The sequence below is a fragment of the Narcine bancroftii genome, chromosome 13 (genome assembly GCF_036971445.1).
Source record: "Narcine bancroftii isolate sNarBan1 chromosome 13, sNarBan1.hap1, whole genome shotgun sequence".
NCBI lineage: Eukaryota > Metazoa > Chordata > Chondrichthyes > Torpediniformes > Narcinidae > Narcine > Narcine bancroftii.
Window position 1 is genome coordinate 18449111 of NC_091481.1, and position 19120 is coordinate 18468230.

At 40.8% G+C, this 19120-nt stretch overlaps 1 protein-coding gene and 1 non-coding gene across 2 annotated transcripts in view; one reads left to right on the forward strand and one right to left on the reverse strand.

Annotated features, from left to right (window-relative positions):
* Window positions 1-7134: 7134 nt before the first annotated feature.
* LOC138749102 (U6 spliceosomal RNA) lies at window positions 7135-7241 on the reverse strand. Its single transcript, XR_011348415.1, has one exon. It is a non-coding gene; the product is annotated as a U6 spliceosomal RNA (small nuclear RNA).
* Window positions 7242-12268: 5027 nt separating this feature from the next.
* Window positions 12269-19120, forward strand: part of LOC138748914 (interleukin-17 receptor E-like protein) — a 34366-nt gene continuing 27514 nt past the window's right edge. The window contains exons 1-4 of the mRNA XM_069909836.1: window positions 12269-12518; window positions 15972-16005; window positions 16140-16286; window positions 17892-17989. Coding sequence (XP_069765937.1) covers window positions 12408-12518; window positions 15972-16005; window positions 16140-16286; window positions 17892-17989 — 390 coding nt within the window. The 5' untranslated portion in view covers window positions 12269-12407. The remainder of the gene's footprint in view (window positions 12519-15971; window positions 16006-16139; window positions 16287-17891; window positions 17990-19120) is intronic.

A 19120-nucleotide genomic window follows, 5' to 3' on the forward strand; every position in this document is an offset into this window, starting at 1 on the left:
AGTCTTAGTGCTTTTAAAATAATGATATGGTCCATCTGAGGAGACAGGGGAAGTTCTACTTACATATTAGCTTCATGGACCACCTAACGAGCTGCCAAACAAAACAAATGGCTCGCAAGAAACACTGCTGGAAGAATTAACGTCAGCCAATGACTTGATTAGGCTTTTGGATTTGGCCATTAGCTCATTAGAAATGTCTTTTGAACATCTTCAAAGGGTTGAAACACTACCAACTTGAGTAAAATTCACACCGAGGATCTGTCTTTACCCCAGCTTTAAATTTTAAATTTAAAAATTTTCAATTTAAAAACACAGCATGGTAACAGGCCATTTCGGCCCATGAGTCCGTGCTGCCCAATTTACACCGCATTAACCTCCACCCCCGGTACGTTTTAAACGGTGGGAGGAAACCGGATCCCCCGGAGAAAACCCACACAGACTCAGGGCGAACATACAGACAGCGCGAGGCTTGAACCCTGGACCAGATCCCTGGCGCTGTCACAGTGCTGCACAAGCGGCCATGCCAACCGTTCTCTAGACAGTTCCAACAAAGAAGTTACATAGACAATGTAACGTGTCTGTTTTTGGCAATCCAATCAAAAGTCCAGTGTAAAGCTGTATTTTTTGATGATTTAATTTTGACTCACTGTATTATTTCCAGGAATGGTGTCTAAATAGAACAACTCATTCTCTTCAAGCGAGCATCCTGCACAGAATTACATCATATCTCTGTCACATTCTTCATCTATAAAGCACATTCTGATTAGAATCCACATTAACTCTGTAGCAGCTTCAGCAGCTTAAATTCCACGTATCCTATGGTTATACTGTGCTATCAATGCGTATCTTTTGATTATCAATGAGTACGGCCTTTTCATACATAGTTTAATATTTTCTATATGATTTGGTCACAAAATGAATGTGTTTCATGTGTTTGTTTTTAGACAGGTTTGCGTGGCAGCTCATGATTTTGCTTTAGGCCGGATCACACTCACATGAAAAAGAATCACACGATCACTGTGGAGAATCTGCTGAGTTTGGTGCTTTTCAGAATATTTGCAGTTAAATTTTTGAACATTAGGATACAAAGAATATTTTCTACAACTTTATACAGTACCATTTGGTGCTCATTGTTCTTGTGCTTTGGTCTTTCTCGTACTCAGCTCATCAAGTTCACGCCAGCTCTCGGACCAATGTTGTCAATCACTTATTTCCCTCTAACCGATACTTTCTCCTATGCCCATCAACTCCAGCTGGAGGACAGAGTAGTTCAGGCCTTTCTTGTGGGGCTGGAATAGAATCAAATAATTTTGAGCTGAGAAAGGAAGGCAAAATGCGTTCAACTTTCTACTTCTTTGGTCTCGATCCTCAGCACGTCTCTGCTGGTCTGACAGGAATTACTTCCACTTCCTCCTCAGGAAGCCAGGTAAAAATTGCAGACGAGTCTCAGCCACGTCACAAAGACTCAGAGGCAAAGGTTGAAAGAAAATCAACCTGTGGTGATATGGCTGGCCCGCCCTTCAGGGTCTCCCTGCCTTAGTTCCTCCCTTGATCCTACCCATGTGACCCCAGGCCATAAAGGTCGAGTCCCCTCTCCTTCCCACTCATTTTCCTAGCCTTGACTTGGGCCAGCAGTCTCTTGCTCAATAAAGCATATCATTCCCCTCAGTCTTTGTCTGTGTCATTATTGGGGCTACCGATAGTGCCCAACCCAACCATTAGCTCTCGATGATTGTTTTTGGAGCAAGTCCACACCTAACACATCTTGAGCTATTTTAACTGTTTTCATACCTAGCCTGTGGTATCTAAGGCTGAAATTACCACAAGATGCTGTAATATTTCAAGATATTCGTTGGTAAATCACTGTATAATGTACCTTTTTATAACCTCTGCTTTTGTTGTTAAGGAGGATTGAAATATTTGTACATAGTAAGTAAAATGAAGTACTCGAGATGGCAGAGGTCGACAGCATCGAGTCCACGCTGCTGAAGATCCAGCTGCGCTGGGTGGGTCACGTCTCCAGAATGGAGGACCATCGCCTTCCCAAGATCGTGTTATATGGCGAGCTCTCCACTGGCCACCGTTTCAGAGGTGCACCAAAGAAGAGGTACAAGGACTGCACATTGACCACCGCCAGTGGGCTGATATCGCCTCAAACCGTGCATCTTGGCGCCTCACAGTTCGGCGGGCAGCAACCTCCTTTGAAGAAGACCGCAGAGCCCACCTCACTGACAAAAGGCAAAGGAGGAAAAACCCAACACCCAACCCCAATCAACCAATTTTCCCCTGCAACCGCTGCAACCGTGTCTGCCTGTCCCGCATCGGACTTGTCAGCCACCTATGAGCCTGCAGCTGACATGGACATTTACCCCCTCCAAAAATCTTCGTCCGCGAAGCCAAGCCAAAGAAGAAAGAAGTAAAATGACATATGCTGCAATGTTAATACCAGGCTTCCTTTTGTGTATAAAATTTAATATTTTATAATTTTCTTGTTAAGCTGTATAATGTTCCAAAAGTGATTATCTACTTGATTAGAAGTGAAAGGAAGGATTAATAACTTTTGTGGTTGATTTCATTGGGTTGAGTGCTTGTCAGAATCTTGTGCTGCAAGGTTTTCAAGATTCAATGTTCAAAATTCTTCTATTACAGATGTTCTTCTTATGTCATAAAATTGCATGTCGTCTACCATAAGGCAGACAAAGTTTCACCATCAGCAGAAATTGCCCGACACCCCTTACAGTCAGAGAAAGAGAAGTGAAGGAGAGTCCCTTCAGAGTCACTGGGTGTGTGAGTGGATTCGCCTCCAGCACTCCCACTGCCTCTGTGGCCGCACGGACTTCGGTTCAAGCCATCAGCAACCCAAGCTCCAGATCTAAACCTCGATAGTAGTGAATTGTTCATTGGTTATTATTACACAAAGAGGCACTCAAAGAGCCAAACCAGTCTTCAAATATTTGAGCCAAATGTCCAATGGATTGTTTATGAAATTTCTTTTGACACAGTAGTTGATTTGGAATTAATTACGTTTAGGGAGGAGGAAGCAAGATTAAATAGTGCCTTCAAAAAGAATTGGACAAACACTTGGAGCATTTTTAAGTCTATGGGGGAAGAGCAAAGGAATGTGATTGGATCTATAAGGAACAGGCACAAAATCAATGTCCTCCATTTGTACTGTAACTATTTTGTAATTTTAATCTGGATAAGTCGAAAAAATATTGAAACAATACCTTTGCAATCCTTTCATCTAGCTCATGTTTTATCCCCATTGCCCTTCTGAATTTGTATGAAGAATATTTACCAAAGCAAATCTGAGGTTTAGTGTGGAGTTTGCAAAGGCTGTGATTCTGCTTTATTGGTTCATTCAGCAGTGCTTTGCCATCATAATCTTGCTGTCACACAGAGATGTAGACCATTCATTTGGAAGAAGGCTTTCCTTTGACCTGTTCAGGCAGTACAGAAATCATCCAGGATAAAGCTACAACATGGCATTCATAAGTCTATATGGATGTTGGCCACTAATGGAGATCTTCAAATAAGGCAGTATTTCAGAAATAAGACTCAGATATAAGCCATAACAAATGCAGAATGCTACAAGATAAACCAATAAGTCCATGTGAAATTACAATGAAAGGTCAGCAAATGAACAAAATGCCAGCAATTGAAGTGAATACTGAAATAGCTGAAAAAAAACACAATGATGTTTTACAAGAGAAGATACATCATAAGTAACCTTTTGCAATCAAATTCCTGGTATTCTGTGGGAGGGTTATCATTAGCCCCTTTTCCACAGGCATCCAGTAATTGACTGTGCAGTGTCCCAGGACAGGAAGCCCTTTGTGCCATTTCCACTGGGCCATCCTTAACTGGGACACTAATTGAAACAGCTGACTTTCTGCTGTCCCTTTTCCACTGGTTATATCAGCACGCCGGCATCAACAAATGGCGGGGATATGAGTAGGGGTGGAGATGGTTAATTCCCGGCATGAAATGACGGCATTTGACGCTGGCATTCGGACATTGTTCCTTTTCCACTGGACCCTGTCCCAGTAAATTCCCAGTTAATTCCTGAGACAGGTTATTGTAACAGTTAAAGGGAATATTTCATCATCACCTTCTCGGAAACAACTCAGGATGAGCAATAAATTATGACTTTGTCTGTGGCACATTATACTCAAAACTCTCTCTTTTAAAGAGGCAAAACTTATAAGCAGAAATGTGAATCATAATGATGCATTGGTTACCTACAAATAATTAGGAAATTCCCTTTTCACTTCCTGACATAAGAATTCATTCTTTATTTGAAGGCATCATCTTTCTCATATCACAAACAGGTAACAAAAGTAGATCAAAAATCAAGATAGGTCTTTTTTTTGAAACAGCTCAATAATGAAGACGGTTTCTACAAATGTTTTATTGATCCAATTCAATGTGGTAGGTTTGTAACTGGTAACAAAATTGTTTAAGGACCAAATTAATTATCTGGTTCAGCAGTTAAGTTACTTCCACTGTGGTTCTTCGCACTTCCTGCTGATCTTCCAGTAAGCTTATCGCTTAAATTCAGGACTCTGGCCTTTGTTGTGGATTCTGTGTCACTAGATGTTGGGATGGCTCAGGTGTGGATGGCAGGAATTTGCTCAAAATCTCTTCAATTTCCTTATCTACAGAAGTTGGAAGTGCACTGGACGTCAGCATATCTGACTTTCTACATTGCCTCTGAACTCACCAGTGTGTTCAGTGGTGGCTTGGATCAGTCTGAGCTGAAGAACCAGGTGTACCCTTCATCCAGTCCCACTCACAATACACTAGCCATTACAGCTACTGGTGTGCATGCAAGAACTGACCACTGACATTTGAATAGAGTTACCAACATCACTAAAGAAAAAATAAGGCACAAAAAGTAGTGGACATCACAGTCAAAACCTTCCCCACCATTGAAAACATCTACAGGGAGAGCAGAAGCAATCATTCTATCGACACCACCCAGCACCTGCTCTGTGCTGCTACCATCAGGAAAGAGATATAGGTGCCACAAGGCTCACACCACCAGGTTCAGGAATACCTGCTACCCATCCAGCATCAGACTCTTCAACGACCAACTCAATCAGGGACTCATTTAAGGATTCTTATTTTTGCACATCATTGTTTTTTGTCTCTGTATTCTTTAAAAAACTTGGACACACAGCACTGTAACGGGCCCATTTACACCCCATTAACCTACACCCCCGGTACGTTTTTGAATAGAGCAGAAAGCTGGAGCTCTTGGAGAAAACCCGTGCAGAAATAGACAGAAAATGGTGGAAATTCTCAGTGGGTCACTTAGCATCATGAAGAGAGAAAGCAAATTAGTGTTTGGGGTGATGACGTTTCGTGAACTCTTTTTAATCTCGTTTTTCTCTTTGCCTTGCTGCCCACATGATCACTTTGATGGGGCATGGTCAATTTATCTCAACGTGCACCTTTCATTTCTCCTAATTGAGTTAACCTCTTTTGGTTATTTTTCTTTCATTTGCCCGCATTTCACAGAAATAACAATATGTCTCTTGACATTCACTAAGAGTAGATCAGATAACAGAAGAAATTGGAATGCGGGGCTCTGAATTCCCCAGCCCTTCTAAGAACTTTGTGAACTTGGCAACTCTCCTGGTGATTCAGAATTGGAATGCACGGAGGTGCTGTGGAATTGAGAAATTTAATTTTAGAGCAAGCGGAATTTTGATCCAAGCCTTCTAGGCGGAGAAAATTAAGTTTTCCAGATCATTCTGATGAACTTTATGTCTTTAGGTTTTAGTCATGGTTGAAAAGGAAAAAAGGGGTTTTGAATGGAGCTTGCTCAATATTTATTTCACTTTTTAAATTCAATCTTTTTCCTTTTGGACCTGAATTAGGTATTGAAATTACTATTTCCTCTTCACTTCTTAGTTCTTTTTCTGCACTATTCATGAAGAGGTTTTGATTTCCTTGTTTAAGAGATACTGCTTTTTTGGGTTCTCTTTTGATGATGCTGTGTTAAAGAGGATTTTTGACCAAGATATAAATCAAAATCTATTGAATGATTGTGATAATATGTGATAAAACATTCACTCCTTGCTTGTACTTTGTGAGTCTACTCACGACTGTTGATTTAACTGATCTTTGCTATCACATTTAGGTGCTTGGGAGTCACTATCTCAGAGGATCTTTCCTGGACCCACAACACAAATGGCATTGTGAAGAAAGCATGTCAAGCCAGGGAGTTGACAGTAGAGGGGAAGGATTGTCAAGTTGCTGGTAAAAGTTGGCGAGGGGGAGATTAAATAAATGCTTCGCTCAGAGAATTGATGGGATATTGTAGAATAACTTGTGAAAATGTATTTCTATAACTAATTTTCTATTGGTATTGGACAGGTAGAGAAAAATAAGGATGAAGGAGTAGCATTCAGTATTTAAACAGTAAGAACATGCCTGAATGACCTAGAGCAGTGGTTCCCAACCTTTTTTTAATGCCCCGCACCCCTAAAAAATGTTAATATGTTCTCACACCCCTTAAAGTAATAACTTATTTATGAATAAAGGTGAAGGTGACCAAAACAAATTTGTATAATCAATTTTTAATAATATATAAACAAAAAAGAAACATATGGAAAAGAAAAAATATGACAACAAATTAAAAGTTGGAAAAACCCTACAAAAAAGTTAAATTTTCATCCATGCATGAAATTTCTTTAAAAAAATTTAAAGAACTAATGTTCAAATGTTCATAAAGCCAATTTAAATTTAATGACTCTTTTGTTCCTGTTTATTGCTTAAGAGTTTTTCAAAACGTGGCACTTTGTTGCTGATAGCCGTCCGCGCGTTTGCCTGCGCACCCAAGTGATTTCTAGATTTTGTCTTGATTGACAAAAGGGCACTAAATCCAGACTCGCATCAGTACGTCGTCGCGAATGGGATGAGCACAGTTAGTGCTTGGAAACATGTCCATTGCCGAACACCAATATTGTTCCAAAGTTTTGCTTTCAAACTGCATTTCAAGAACACGATTTGTGCGCAGTTCAATAAGATCTTCCTTCAGTTCTTCATCATCTGACATATTATCCAAATTGAAGGAGTTTGGATTTATCTATCTATCTATTTATTTATTTATTTTAAAAAAATTTTAAAAAAATGGAACGCTTCACGAATTTGCGTGTCATCCTTGTGCAGGGGCCATGCTAATCTTCTCTGTATCATTCCAATTTTAGTATATGTGCTGCCGAAGCGAGCACGGAGTATGGATTTATAAAAAAAACTAAATGTTATCTCGCACCCCCTGGAATGCTATCTCGCACCCCTGGTTGGGAAACCCTGTCCTACAGTATATATGTTCTCACCTCAGCCTTCTCAACTCTAGGGAATAGAGACCTAGGCTATCTGACCCTCCCTAAAGTTCAACCCCTCAAGTCCAACCTGTACCTTGGTGAATATATTCTCCACCCCTTCCAGCTTATTGATATCCTTCCTATGGCTAGGTGACCAGAATTGCATACGGTACTCTTAAGTGTGGTCTCATTAACGCCTCGTGCAGTTGTATCATGCTCTCCCAATTATTGTATTCAATACCCTTCCCTGTGAAGCATTCAAAATACCAACCTATTCACTTCAGTCGCTTCTTTCACAGAACTATGCACCTGTGGCACTTGGCCTTTCTGTTTGATAACATTCTCCTCATCATTTACTGTGTTAGTCCTACCCTGGTATGACTTATTAAATTGCAACACCTTGCACATGGAAAGTAATCAAATATCACTCTGGAACATTCTTCCAGCTTCATGTCTATATTACTCATTGGACAATATTGTTCATCCCATTGCATGGAAAAACTGTTATATAGGCAGTCCCTGGGCTGAAGACGTCTGATTTGCGAATGACCCATAGTTACGAGCAGGAAAGCTGGCCGGAAGTAAAATGGCATCAACTACTGGTTTGAGCATGGTTGAGTCTAATTTAAATTAAATTATTTTTTCTTAAAACAGACACCAATCTGAGGCAGTGTTTGCAAAATCCCACTTCTTCAGAATTTGATTATTTTGTTTCAACTGAATATTAATCAAATTGCAAATACAAATGCAAAGCAGCTGGCGGGTGAGGGGGATGAGTGGCCCAGCAGAGTGCAGGGAGGGAGGGAGGGGGAAAGGGAGGAAGGGCGGAGCTAGCAAGCGAGCGAGGGAGGGAGGGGGTGGGTCTGAATGAGCAAGCGAGAGGGAGGGAGGGAAAGAGGGGGAAGAGAGTGGGAGGGAGGGAGGGAAAGAGGGGGAAGAGAGGGAGGGAGGGAGTAAGTGAGAGGGGAGGGTGAGTGAGCAACCAAGGGGGGCGTGAATGAGAGTGGGGGGAATGAGCAAATGAGGGGGGAGCGAGTGGGTGGGAGGGAAGGGGACTGAGCTAGAGGGGGAGGGGTAGTGATTGAGGGGGAGCAAGCAAGGGGGGAACAAGTGGGAGAAGGAGCAGGGGGGAGCGAGAGGGGAGAGAGTGAGTGAGAGGGAGGGAGGGAGGGAGAGGGAGGGGGAAACATAAAAACCACAGAGAGTCAGCATAAGCCTTTCCCACTTTCATTTTACCTACAATGCATAAAACGGGTTAGGCCAAACAAAGAAGGGAGTGATAGTTAATACTTCAGGACCTTATGACTGTATGTAGTTACCTTCATTATTTCATTCAGCACTGTATTACATTCATTATTTCATTCAGCACTGTTTAAGATGTTTTAGTGTATTGGGAAGTGTGTTATATGTATATAAAGGTAAAATATATATTATATATACTATGACAAACATTTGACTGACGCTATAATGTACCTGATCTAACTTGCATACAAATCCGAATTAATGACAGACTGAAGTAATGAACTAATTTTTAACCCGGGGACTCCCTGTATCCAATGCAGTTCTCATTTTCAGATTTTTCATTCAAATCTTTTTGAAGAAGTTCACAGTTCCATTTCCAACTTACCTTTGTGGTAACTTCCACAAGTGAAGGTCCAGTCAGTAAAACTAAAGAAGGAGTTAAATTTCGCTGACTTTTGTAAAACTAAAAGTGCTCTCCTGTTTGGCCCCATGCCTATTCTAATATAATCTGGGGCATTCCCTGTTGTCTTTTCCTCTTGACATTTATGGTTTGGCATCAATCCATGCGGTGGTAACATTTTTAATGTCTCATTTAAATAGAGGAACATTAGCCGTCTAATCACTATATATTTTCTCTTAAATGTCCAATGTGATATGAATTGGTTCAACAAATGGATTCCAACTAGACAAAAAGATTGTACCATATCAACATTAAAAAATGCAAATACAGGAAGTTTGAAATAAAATTATGAGGTGCTGGAAAATCTCAGCAGATAAGTGGTAAGGAACACAGTGAATCTTTCAGATCACAGACCCTTTGCCAGATTACAGTCCCTTTAAGCATGCAAACATAATCCACACAAGGGGCAATTATAAATGGCAATAATTTTCAATGACAAACGATAAGGAAATGTGGTTAACTATGATTTGGATAATTTAATGCATGGCCAGAAACGTGAATGCTCCCAGAACAATGTTTCACATCCATATCATGCATCATTTAAAGCTTATGTGTATAAATATTTAACAGCCAGCAACATTCAGTTAATTAAAAAATAACATGAAAAGGTTTTGGTTAAGATTGAACCAAAATAATCACCGAGGCAATAAACAGCACAAAACAGCCAAACTTCCATGTATTCAATCCCATCTGGAAAATAGTACTACAGTATAAAACAGAGGTGCTTTGGAATTTGTATTAACTATGGATCTTTCCTCATTCAGCTTCAATGACTCTGCAATAATTCTTGAACAATTGCAAATTATACATAGAGCTTGACGTGATTTCACTTTAGTCTCTGGCATAGACAATTTGGTCTCTGGTTCTTTGTCAAAAAACCAGGGGCAGTGCTTAATTTGTAAGAGATTTGACATATATAATCTAATTTACATAAAGGCATGCTAGAAGTGCACATAATTCATAAAGTAATTCCTGCGACGGAGCTTTTTCTTACAGACCCACGGGCATATAAGACCTACCAACCCCCTCCCCAATTTTAGCATGCTTACGGGTAAGCATTTAATGTTATTGAAATATGTAGCTACAATATAGTAGAAAAAAAACATGGTCAAAACAAGCAACTAGGACAACAGGAAAAATCTGTTTAATAATAATACTGCAGTAATTTACAAGAGAGAACAAAAGCAGCCGAGCTAGGGCAGAAAACCTCATAAAAACAAACCGCCGCTATCAGTCCCCGCGCTGGCCCCGCTGCCCTGCTCTCTCCCAGTGGTCCGCTGATGGTCCAGTGCTGGTCACACTGCCCCACTCAATTACAGTAACTTTGCGTTTATGAAAGATGGGGAGTACATTGAGATCCTTGGACTGATTTTGGATACATTTTCCTTGCAAATAGCTATTCAGCCTGAAGTATAAGAGGACAGCTGGAGACAGGTCTGAAGTCATGTGTGATGCTGAACGGTAGGCATGTATTAAAGATAAAAGTTCCACTATTGTCATGTAATGCTACATTTAGAATGTAACATACATGAAATCTTTAACTTTGTCTGCCGTAAGGGTTCCAACTTTGTCAAGTGCCCCTCAATAGTGCAATGTTGTTACAGCACCAGAGACCCAGGTTAGAATCCAGCACTGTCTCTAAGTAGTTTGTACCTTCTCCCCGTGTATGTGTGGGTTTCCTCTAGGTGCTCCGGTTTCCTCCCACCATTCAAAAATGTACCGGGTTTGTAGATTAATTGGGGGTAATTAGGCTGCACGGGCATGTAGGCTGAAAGGGTCCGTTACTGTGCTGTGTATCAAAGTTAAAAAAAGATACACACACGCATGCACACACACACACACACACACACACACACACACACACACACACACACACACACACACACACACACACACACACACACACAACTAATTGTCCCTGCACAGCTCAAAAATGGGTTTATTGGTAAATAATGTTTGGATGGTTCGTGTCTCGTGTGGTCTTCCTCTTGAGGTCCTATCGGTAGACTATTACCTAAATGGAGAAATATTGCAGGTGATTGAAGTGTCGTTGGAGCTACGTGTTCTTGTGTATGAATTGCAAAATGTTAGTAGACAGGTGCAGTAAGTGATTTAGAAGGAAATTCACACCTTAGCCTTTATTGCAAGTTTTGAAATGGGGAAGTATTGCCCCAATTCAACAATGGGTACAGGTGAGGCCGCACCTAGAAAATTGTGTCTAGTTTTGGCCCTATTATTTAAGGATGGACAGATTTGGTTTTGAAGTTTCCCACAGAGGTTCAGTTGGTTAAATCTCATCACGAGCAACAAAAGAAATTAGATTTTTTTTAACATTTACTTGAATTTTTATTTTAGCCGTAATAGGCCCTAACCCTAAGGGCCCATGCCGCCCAATTTACACCCATTTCACCTGCACCCCCGGTATGTGTTTGAAGGGTGGGAGAAAACCCACGCGGACACGGGGAAAACATACAAACTCCTTACAGACAGCGTGGGATTCCAACCCAGGTCCGGTCCCGATCGCTGGCGCTGTAAATGCTAACCGTGCTGCCCTTCCCTCCCTGTATTTTAGAAGAATGATGGGGCGATAGTATTGGAAGATGCAACAGGCTGAAGGCAGGACAGGTAGATCATGAGATGTTTCCATGGGTGGGAGAATCTCAAGCATGGGGTCTGGATACAATAGGAGGGGGCAGATGTGCAGGAACCTTTTCTTGATTCTCCGACCCAAACTGTTTTGTTAAATAGGGGTACTTAAAAGGAAGTACATAGATTTTTTTAACAATAGCCTGAGAGGGAGATACCTAAGAGGGAGAAAAAAACCCCACAAATCCTAAGACGTTGATAGTGTTTACGACTGAGAGAATGCTAGTCAGTAAAATCTAATGCACTCGTTGGGCGTGCAGTATATCATTTCTATGCAGTGTAAAGCAAGGCTGTCAATAAAACTACACATCAATGCATGAGAAGAATTGCGCGAGAACGCTCAAGCTCCCGACTTGTGGGCGCTGATAACATGGCAAAGACAGAGCTAATTTCTTCATACCCGCGTCAGGTGCCAATTTGAAACGATCATATAAATCTCACTGTTGCAACTTTTATTTTCCAAGAAATCATGCGTTTTATAAACTGCGGGGGGGTCGGTTTAAGGATACAGTCATTGATTGAACCAGGACATTCAGAGGGCGGAGCTGGGACTCGGGCTTGCAGCCTTATGTGGGGTGGAGCTGAGTCAGTCCTGGGACAGGGGCAAGTCGCACTGCTTTGAGGACTTGGGCTGCCACGCTCGGATACTACACCAAGATTTACAGAGGGGTGGGCTTCTTTTTTTTTTGTTGTGGCAGCACATAGGATTGGAAGTGTCAGACAAAATGAGCAGTTGGACAAGCACTCGTCTGAATTACCTCTTGACTTTGGGTTTGCTCATAGCTGGTTGTCAAGCCATTGAATACATCGCCAAATGTGGACTCAGGTGCTCGCAGGTAAAGTTGGTAATTTCATGATCTTACAAGTTGACAGGAACTTGTACGTTTTAAACTTTTAATGACTTTTACTGTTTGTAGATTTATTCTGCCATGCCCATCTCCATAAGTTTTTTCCTCTCTCTCCCTCCCTTGACAAAATCTGATAAACTGGGGTCAGTTCACTTGACGGGACGGATGCTGTTAAGGGAAACCTTTTCTACTATTTCCAAATTTGGATTGAAGCCGAATGCACGGTGGAGCCATCTGCACCTTAGGGCATTTAAAAAAAAATTCATTCATTCATTTTTCCTTTGTAGTGGAAGTTGTAAAACAGGGGTCAGGAATGTTTCTCACTCGATGCGAAGGTGGAGATGCCAGATCGTGGTTTTTGTCCGGGAGGTTGTGGAAAGCCGATGGACATGTTGCAATTAATGACGTTTTTACATGAGTGAGAAGGTTTGGAGGGCGTCTGGTTTATCCCTTGGGGATTCAGGACAGAGGGTTTCCCCTACAACTCAATAATTTTGCTCCAGCTGTATGTACAAAGATATGCAATTACAAGCATTGAATGGGTTATTTCAAATAGAGCACTGATCGGTGCTGAAACTGAGAATGGCAAAATACACCCATTAACACTGAGAGGCAAAATACACCCATCAACACTGAGAGGCAAAATACACCCATTAACACAGAGAGAGGCAAAATACACCCATCAACACTGAGAGAGGCAAAATAGACCTATCAACACTGAGAGGCAAAATAGACCCATCTACACTGAGAGGCAAAATACACCCATCAACACTGAGAATGGCAAAATACACCCATTAACTCTGAGAGAGGCAAAATACATCCATTAACACTGAGAGGCAAAATACACCCATTAACACTGAGAGAGGCAAAATACATCCATCAACACTGAGAGGCAAAATACATCCATCAACACTGAGAGAGGCAAAATAGACCCATCAACACTGAGAGGCAAAATAGACCCATCTACACTGAGAATGGCAAAATACACTCGCTAACACTGAGAAAGGCAAATTAGACCCATCAACACTGAGAGGCAAAATACACCCATCTACACTGAGAGGCAAAATACACCCATCAACACTGAGAGGCAAAATACACCCATCAACACTGAGAGGCAAAATACACCCATCTACACTGAGAATGGCAAAATACACCCACTAACACTGAGAGAGGCAAAATACACCCATCAACACTGAGAGGCAAAATACACCCATCAACACTGAGAGGCAAAATACATCACTCAACATGTCTCCCTGTGTGAACACAATGAACACGGGATAGGGGTCATTTTCATCCCGTGTATTACTTGCCGAGGTAGGTAGTATCAGAACCGATGTGTTTCAACCCGGCTTTTCTTGGTTCAGGGTGAATGATCCAACCTAGCTTTAAACATGGGTTATTCACACACCAATTAAGTGGGATCTCTGTGTAAAAAGGGCATTATAGACTGCACTCATGGTAGTCACAGGTAAGGTATGCAATAATTTAAGAAGTTTCTTTTCATTAATGTTTAGATGGTTTGAAGCAATAAAACAATCAGATAAATATGACAGGCTAAAAAAAAAATCCATTTTGATTCCTTCATCAAACAACGCCTCACTTTCCCTAATTTAATCTAGATTTGCGGAGTGTCTGCTGAGACAAAGAATACATTGGAAAACCTGAAAGGTGCTGCACATGAGGCCTTCTAACAAGATGGGAGCCCATGGAATTACATGAAAGATACTCACAAGGATAGAACATGGGCTGGAAACAGTGGGAATGAAGGGATCCTATTCTGGATGGCAACCAGTTACAAGTGTGTTATGTAGGAGTTGGTGTTGGGGCCATTTCTTTTCATGTTGTAGGTAACTGATTTGAATTGCAAAATGTGTTTTTGAGGCTACATTTGCAGATGATGTGAAGATAGGTGGAAGGGCAGGGAGTGATGAGGATTACAAGAGGCTGCAGAGAGACTTGGACAAGAAGAATAAAATACAATGTTGAAAATTGTATGCTCATGCCCATAAAATGGAAAATTATTATTTGGATGGGGAGAAAGTTCAAATTCAGAGGTGCAAAGGGACATGGAAATCCTAAAGTTAACCTCCAGGTTGAGTCGATGGTCTAGGAGGCGAATCTAATGTTCAAATTCATAACTACAGGAATAGGATACAAGAGCAGAGATGTGAAGATGGGGCGAGTGAGAATTCACTTGGAGCATAGGGTACTGTTTTGGGCACTTCATTTAAGAAAGGATGTGCTGGGATTGGAGATGGTCAGAGAGGATTCACAAGAATGATTCCGAGAATGAATGGATTGGCATATGAGGACCATTTAATGACCATACTCCTTGGTGTGCAGAAGAATGAGAGGGGACCTCATAGAAGCATTTTGAATCTTGATTGGGCAGAATAGATGTGGCAGTTATTTCCCATAGTAGGGGAGTCTAGGACAAGAGGGCACGACTTCAGGATTGAAAGGTGCCTTTTTAAAACAGAGATGTGGAGGAATTTCTTTAGTCAGAGTGTAGTGAACCTCTGGGATTTGCTAACGCGGGCGGCTGTGAAGGCCAAGTCATTAGGAGCATGTAAGGCAGAGATTGATAGGTATCTGAAGAGTCAGGGGTTATGGGGGAGGATAAGGGAGTAGGGTTGAGTGGGAGAATGAATCAGCTCATGATGGAATGGCAGAGTGGATGATATACCAAATGGTCTACGGCTCCCAATGAAGAGGCCAAGTGGCAAGTGAAAGGAAAACTACCTGTCCTTCGGAAGTGTTGTCTAGCAGCCTTCAAGTTGCCTTGACCATTTCAGTCGTGCCTTTCAATATATATCAACTAGGATTGAGGAGGTCTTCTCCATACTTCAGCTTGTGTGCTGCAAGGCTGGACACGCAACATAATCTCTTTGGACATTGGAGGAAGAAGACGAGGTGGCATAGTCCAACACTGTTAAAGTGCCGATAACTAACGTTTGAATCTGGCACTGCCTGTAAGGAGTTTGTATATTCTCCCCGTGCTCGGGTTGCAAAATGCATCTGGTGTAAGAGGACAACCAATTCAAGGCTCTTTGCTTGTGGTTCTCTTTTTACCTTGCTTTTTGTGGAATTAATTCAAGATGAAACTAGCACTTTAAGATGCTACTAAGGAATAGGATGTGTCAAAATAAAATACAGTAATCAATGGCAAACTTAGAAAGAATCCCTCCCAATCTATTTTTCTCGCTACTTGCATGTGTCCGAGTTCGACTTTGATCAGAACACTACATGAAACATTTCCATTTATCTTTTATTTCACTTTTACTCTTTTATCAAAATGCATGTCTGTGAATTTACAGACCCTTGAATTAATGCAGGGAAATACCCAAGGAAATGTTCACCTTGAAATACATAGATGGACCTATTGTGTTAAACACATAAACATTGCAGAAACTCTCTAATTTATAGTTTTTGTTCTTTCAGGGTCTCCAATGCAAAAGCAAAAACATTACTTTTAGTGAGTATCATTTTAAAAAACATCCATTAAAATTTCTTTCTCCTACCCCCACCACCCCCCAACCCCGGCTCTGCATTGAAATGGGCCGCTGCTTATTCCTGTGTAACAGTACTGTGCATGTTGTTATTTTGTAGGTAATCATTATAGCAGGTGTCGCAAGCAGCCATCATCCATGCCCTCAAAAATTTTGGAGGACCTCAACATATTCACAGTGTTGAAATGCATAAAAGAAAAGCAATGTTCCATGTTTCTGAATGTAAAGGGGACCTTAACACTTAATGGTATTTACTTGATTATTTTGGTTCAAATTATGCTGTTATTGGAATGAATGTGTGTGCACAGAAAAATCTGAAAGTATATGGGGAATATTTTCCATCTATGTATAATCTTTGCAAAAGCAAATCAGCATGTTTCTTGTCATGCATTTATCCCTACAGGTGTCTTCATATCAATGTAATTAGACAGTATATATTGGCATTATTTTAGTCTGTAGTACCCTTGTCAGCCTAGCCTGGTGATGTGTGTCAGTGGCTAATTTTATGCACATGATTCACTATATCTTTGAGAAAGTACTCTTTTTTTAGAAAAGATGCTGTAGTTTCCACTCTTTTCACTTTTATATAGATCCTGCTTTCTAAGTAAAATGACTTTCTTTGATGAACAAAATCTATTGATGGTGAGGAATGGGTCCTGCCCTGCTCATTTGCATGACCGTGTTGTAAGTAAATACCCTGAAATGCTGCATTTGCAAGTCATGGAGTCAGGCACCTTGGCAGCATTAAGGTGGACAAATCCCTAGGGCTCGACCAAGGGCATCATTGGTCCTGATGGGAAGTGGGAAGAATTTACAGATGCCCTTGCAGAGATATTTGCATTATCTTTGGCCACAGGTGGAGGGAGGGTAGCTAGTGTTGTACCATTTTTACAGAAGGGCAGCAAGGGGCAGCCAGGGAGGCTGGTGAGCTGACGTTAGTTGTGGAAAGGTTGCTGGAGGAGACTCTGAGGAAGAGAAGCGACCAGCATTTGGAAAGGCGACGACCAATTGGAGGTAGTCAGATTGGGATGTGGAAACAGTTCAGAAAAGGATTTGAACCCCTTTGTGATGAAGTAATGCATTTTACAAACTGTATTATATGATTTCTTGTGATTTATCTTCAATAAAATTCAAAGGTAATGTAATTAGAATATTTGTGTGAATACATTTTGACAATCCACAAACTCAAGTGGCTGAAATCAATGGGCCAAGTAATTTTTGATGCAGATTCATATCGTACTTTCCCAGCATTCTTCATAGGTGGAGTGGGTTATAGTAAGAGTTATACATTTACACCACATAAAAAAAGGAAACAAAATGCAGGGGGAGCTCATATGGCCCTGATCTTCACTTTGAATAGATCTACTTTCTGTCCCGTACTCCCACGTGAGCTTTGTGAAGATGAAACTTTTCACTTGCTGCTTAAGCAGAGATTTCTTGATGTTACAGTCTCATCTGTACAACACGCCTGGCCAATAAGAGGTGCTAGCGGAAGCCATAAGGAAAGGTATTTGGGGAATTGGGTAAAGAGGAAATGTTTCATTTTGTTCAACTTTGGACATGTCTTTGTGTCCTGAGGATTCTTGCATTTGGCTGTTGAAAAGAATAAAAGTTAAATGAAAACATTTCAGTGTTACCTGATTGTCTTGTGGAGCTTAATGAGGTTGTGGACTGGATAATCTGGAAAGGTAAATTCACCCTCATCAGAATGCAATGAATATATATGATATTTTAAATCTCATAAGTACATATGTTCATTATTATACAAAGCCAAAGCTAACTTTGAAGAGAATGCCACGTTCTCTTGATTTCCATGGCTGGTCTGTAATTTTCCTTTGTTCTTGTGTTCTAGAACATATCCGTGGTGTGGAGATATGCTCTGCTTCAGTGGACACTTTGCAATGTTTAACAGTGAAATTCAATAAGTATCAAAAGTTTATTACACAACCTGTAAGTTTGAATCTCTTTGTTAAATTCTTAAGTGAGATACAGTAGCATTCACATGGCAGATTCTGCTATAAAACTGCAAGCTCCATTAAATATTCCTGCAGTTTTACATATAGAGTTTCATTTGTTGCTAGATGAAAGAAGGAATAGATAACTGAAACGGGGCCACTGGGACATTGGAATAATGGGGCAAACAGTAGCCCAGATTTAACCGGTTTAAGTTAGAACTGGTGACACTTAGCTACTTTAATGCCTATAATATTGGGACCTACAAGTGTATGGTCAAATTGCAAAATCATAAATGCATTTGGCAGGAGAGGCTTCTGTGTCTGTCAAGACACTGTTGCTGGAGTTCATCTGGAGGCCATTGCAGAATCAGCTCTTGTGACCTGGCTTCTGTTAAGCATGTTATGGGATCTGTAACTTCATTGATGTGAATGAGGGTTGCAAAACTGCAGAGACAAAAGTTATGGGGAAATTAGGTTCCTTTCTTAAATGATTTTATTATCATTGCATTTATTTCTGTTATTGTTTGCTTTTATTTAAAAATATATTTTAATTTTTCAAATGATATTAGCTGACCCCTTTTGTAACAATCGTCAATGCATCTGATCCCTTCTGGCACCAGGTGTCCAGGATTTTATTACCCCAAAGTCAAGGGTATTAACTTATTCTGGGTCAAGGGTGCTTTGGGGGATATCCAGAAAATCAGGTAATTTTAAACCCCCCCCCCCCCCCCCAAGTTGTAGTCCCTTGTCTACTTTTCCATGGAGATTGTAGCCACTTTTGTCATTTGAGCAGTTGAGAAACAAATATGATCTGTTTAACAGAATATTCTTCTGCTATCTGCAAATAAGATCTTTCTGAAAAGAAAAATTGGGACAAGCTATGACACTATCTGAATGTAGCGACATGGAGATTCTAATTCAAAAGGGGAATGAGTGTAAATTTATCTTTAAGATGTATTACATATTCCAGAGTTAGGGCCAGGTCAAGGGAGAGATGGGAGTCAACAATCAATGAAAAGTGGTGGCCAGACCTGTGTCTGGACAGTGTGATGGGGGTCGTCAACGCCAGATACTTCAGCTGTACTTCATGCCACAAAAATTACACAAATCAAAGCCAGAAATTTCA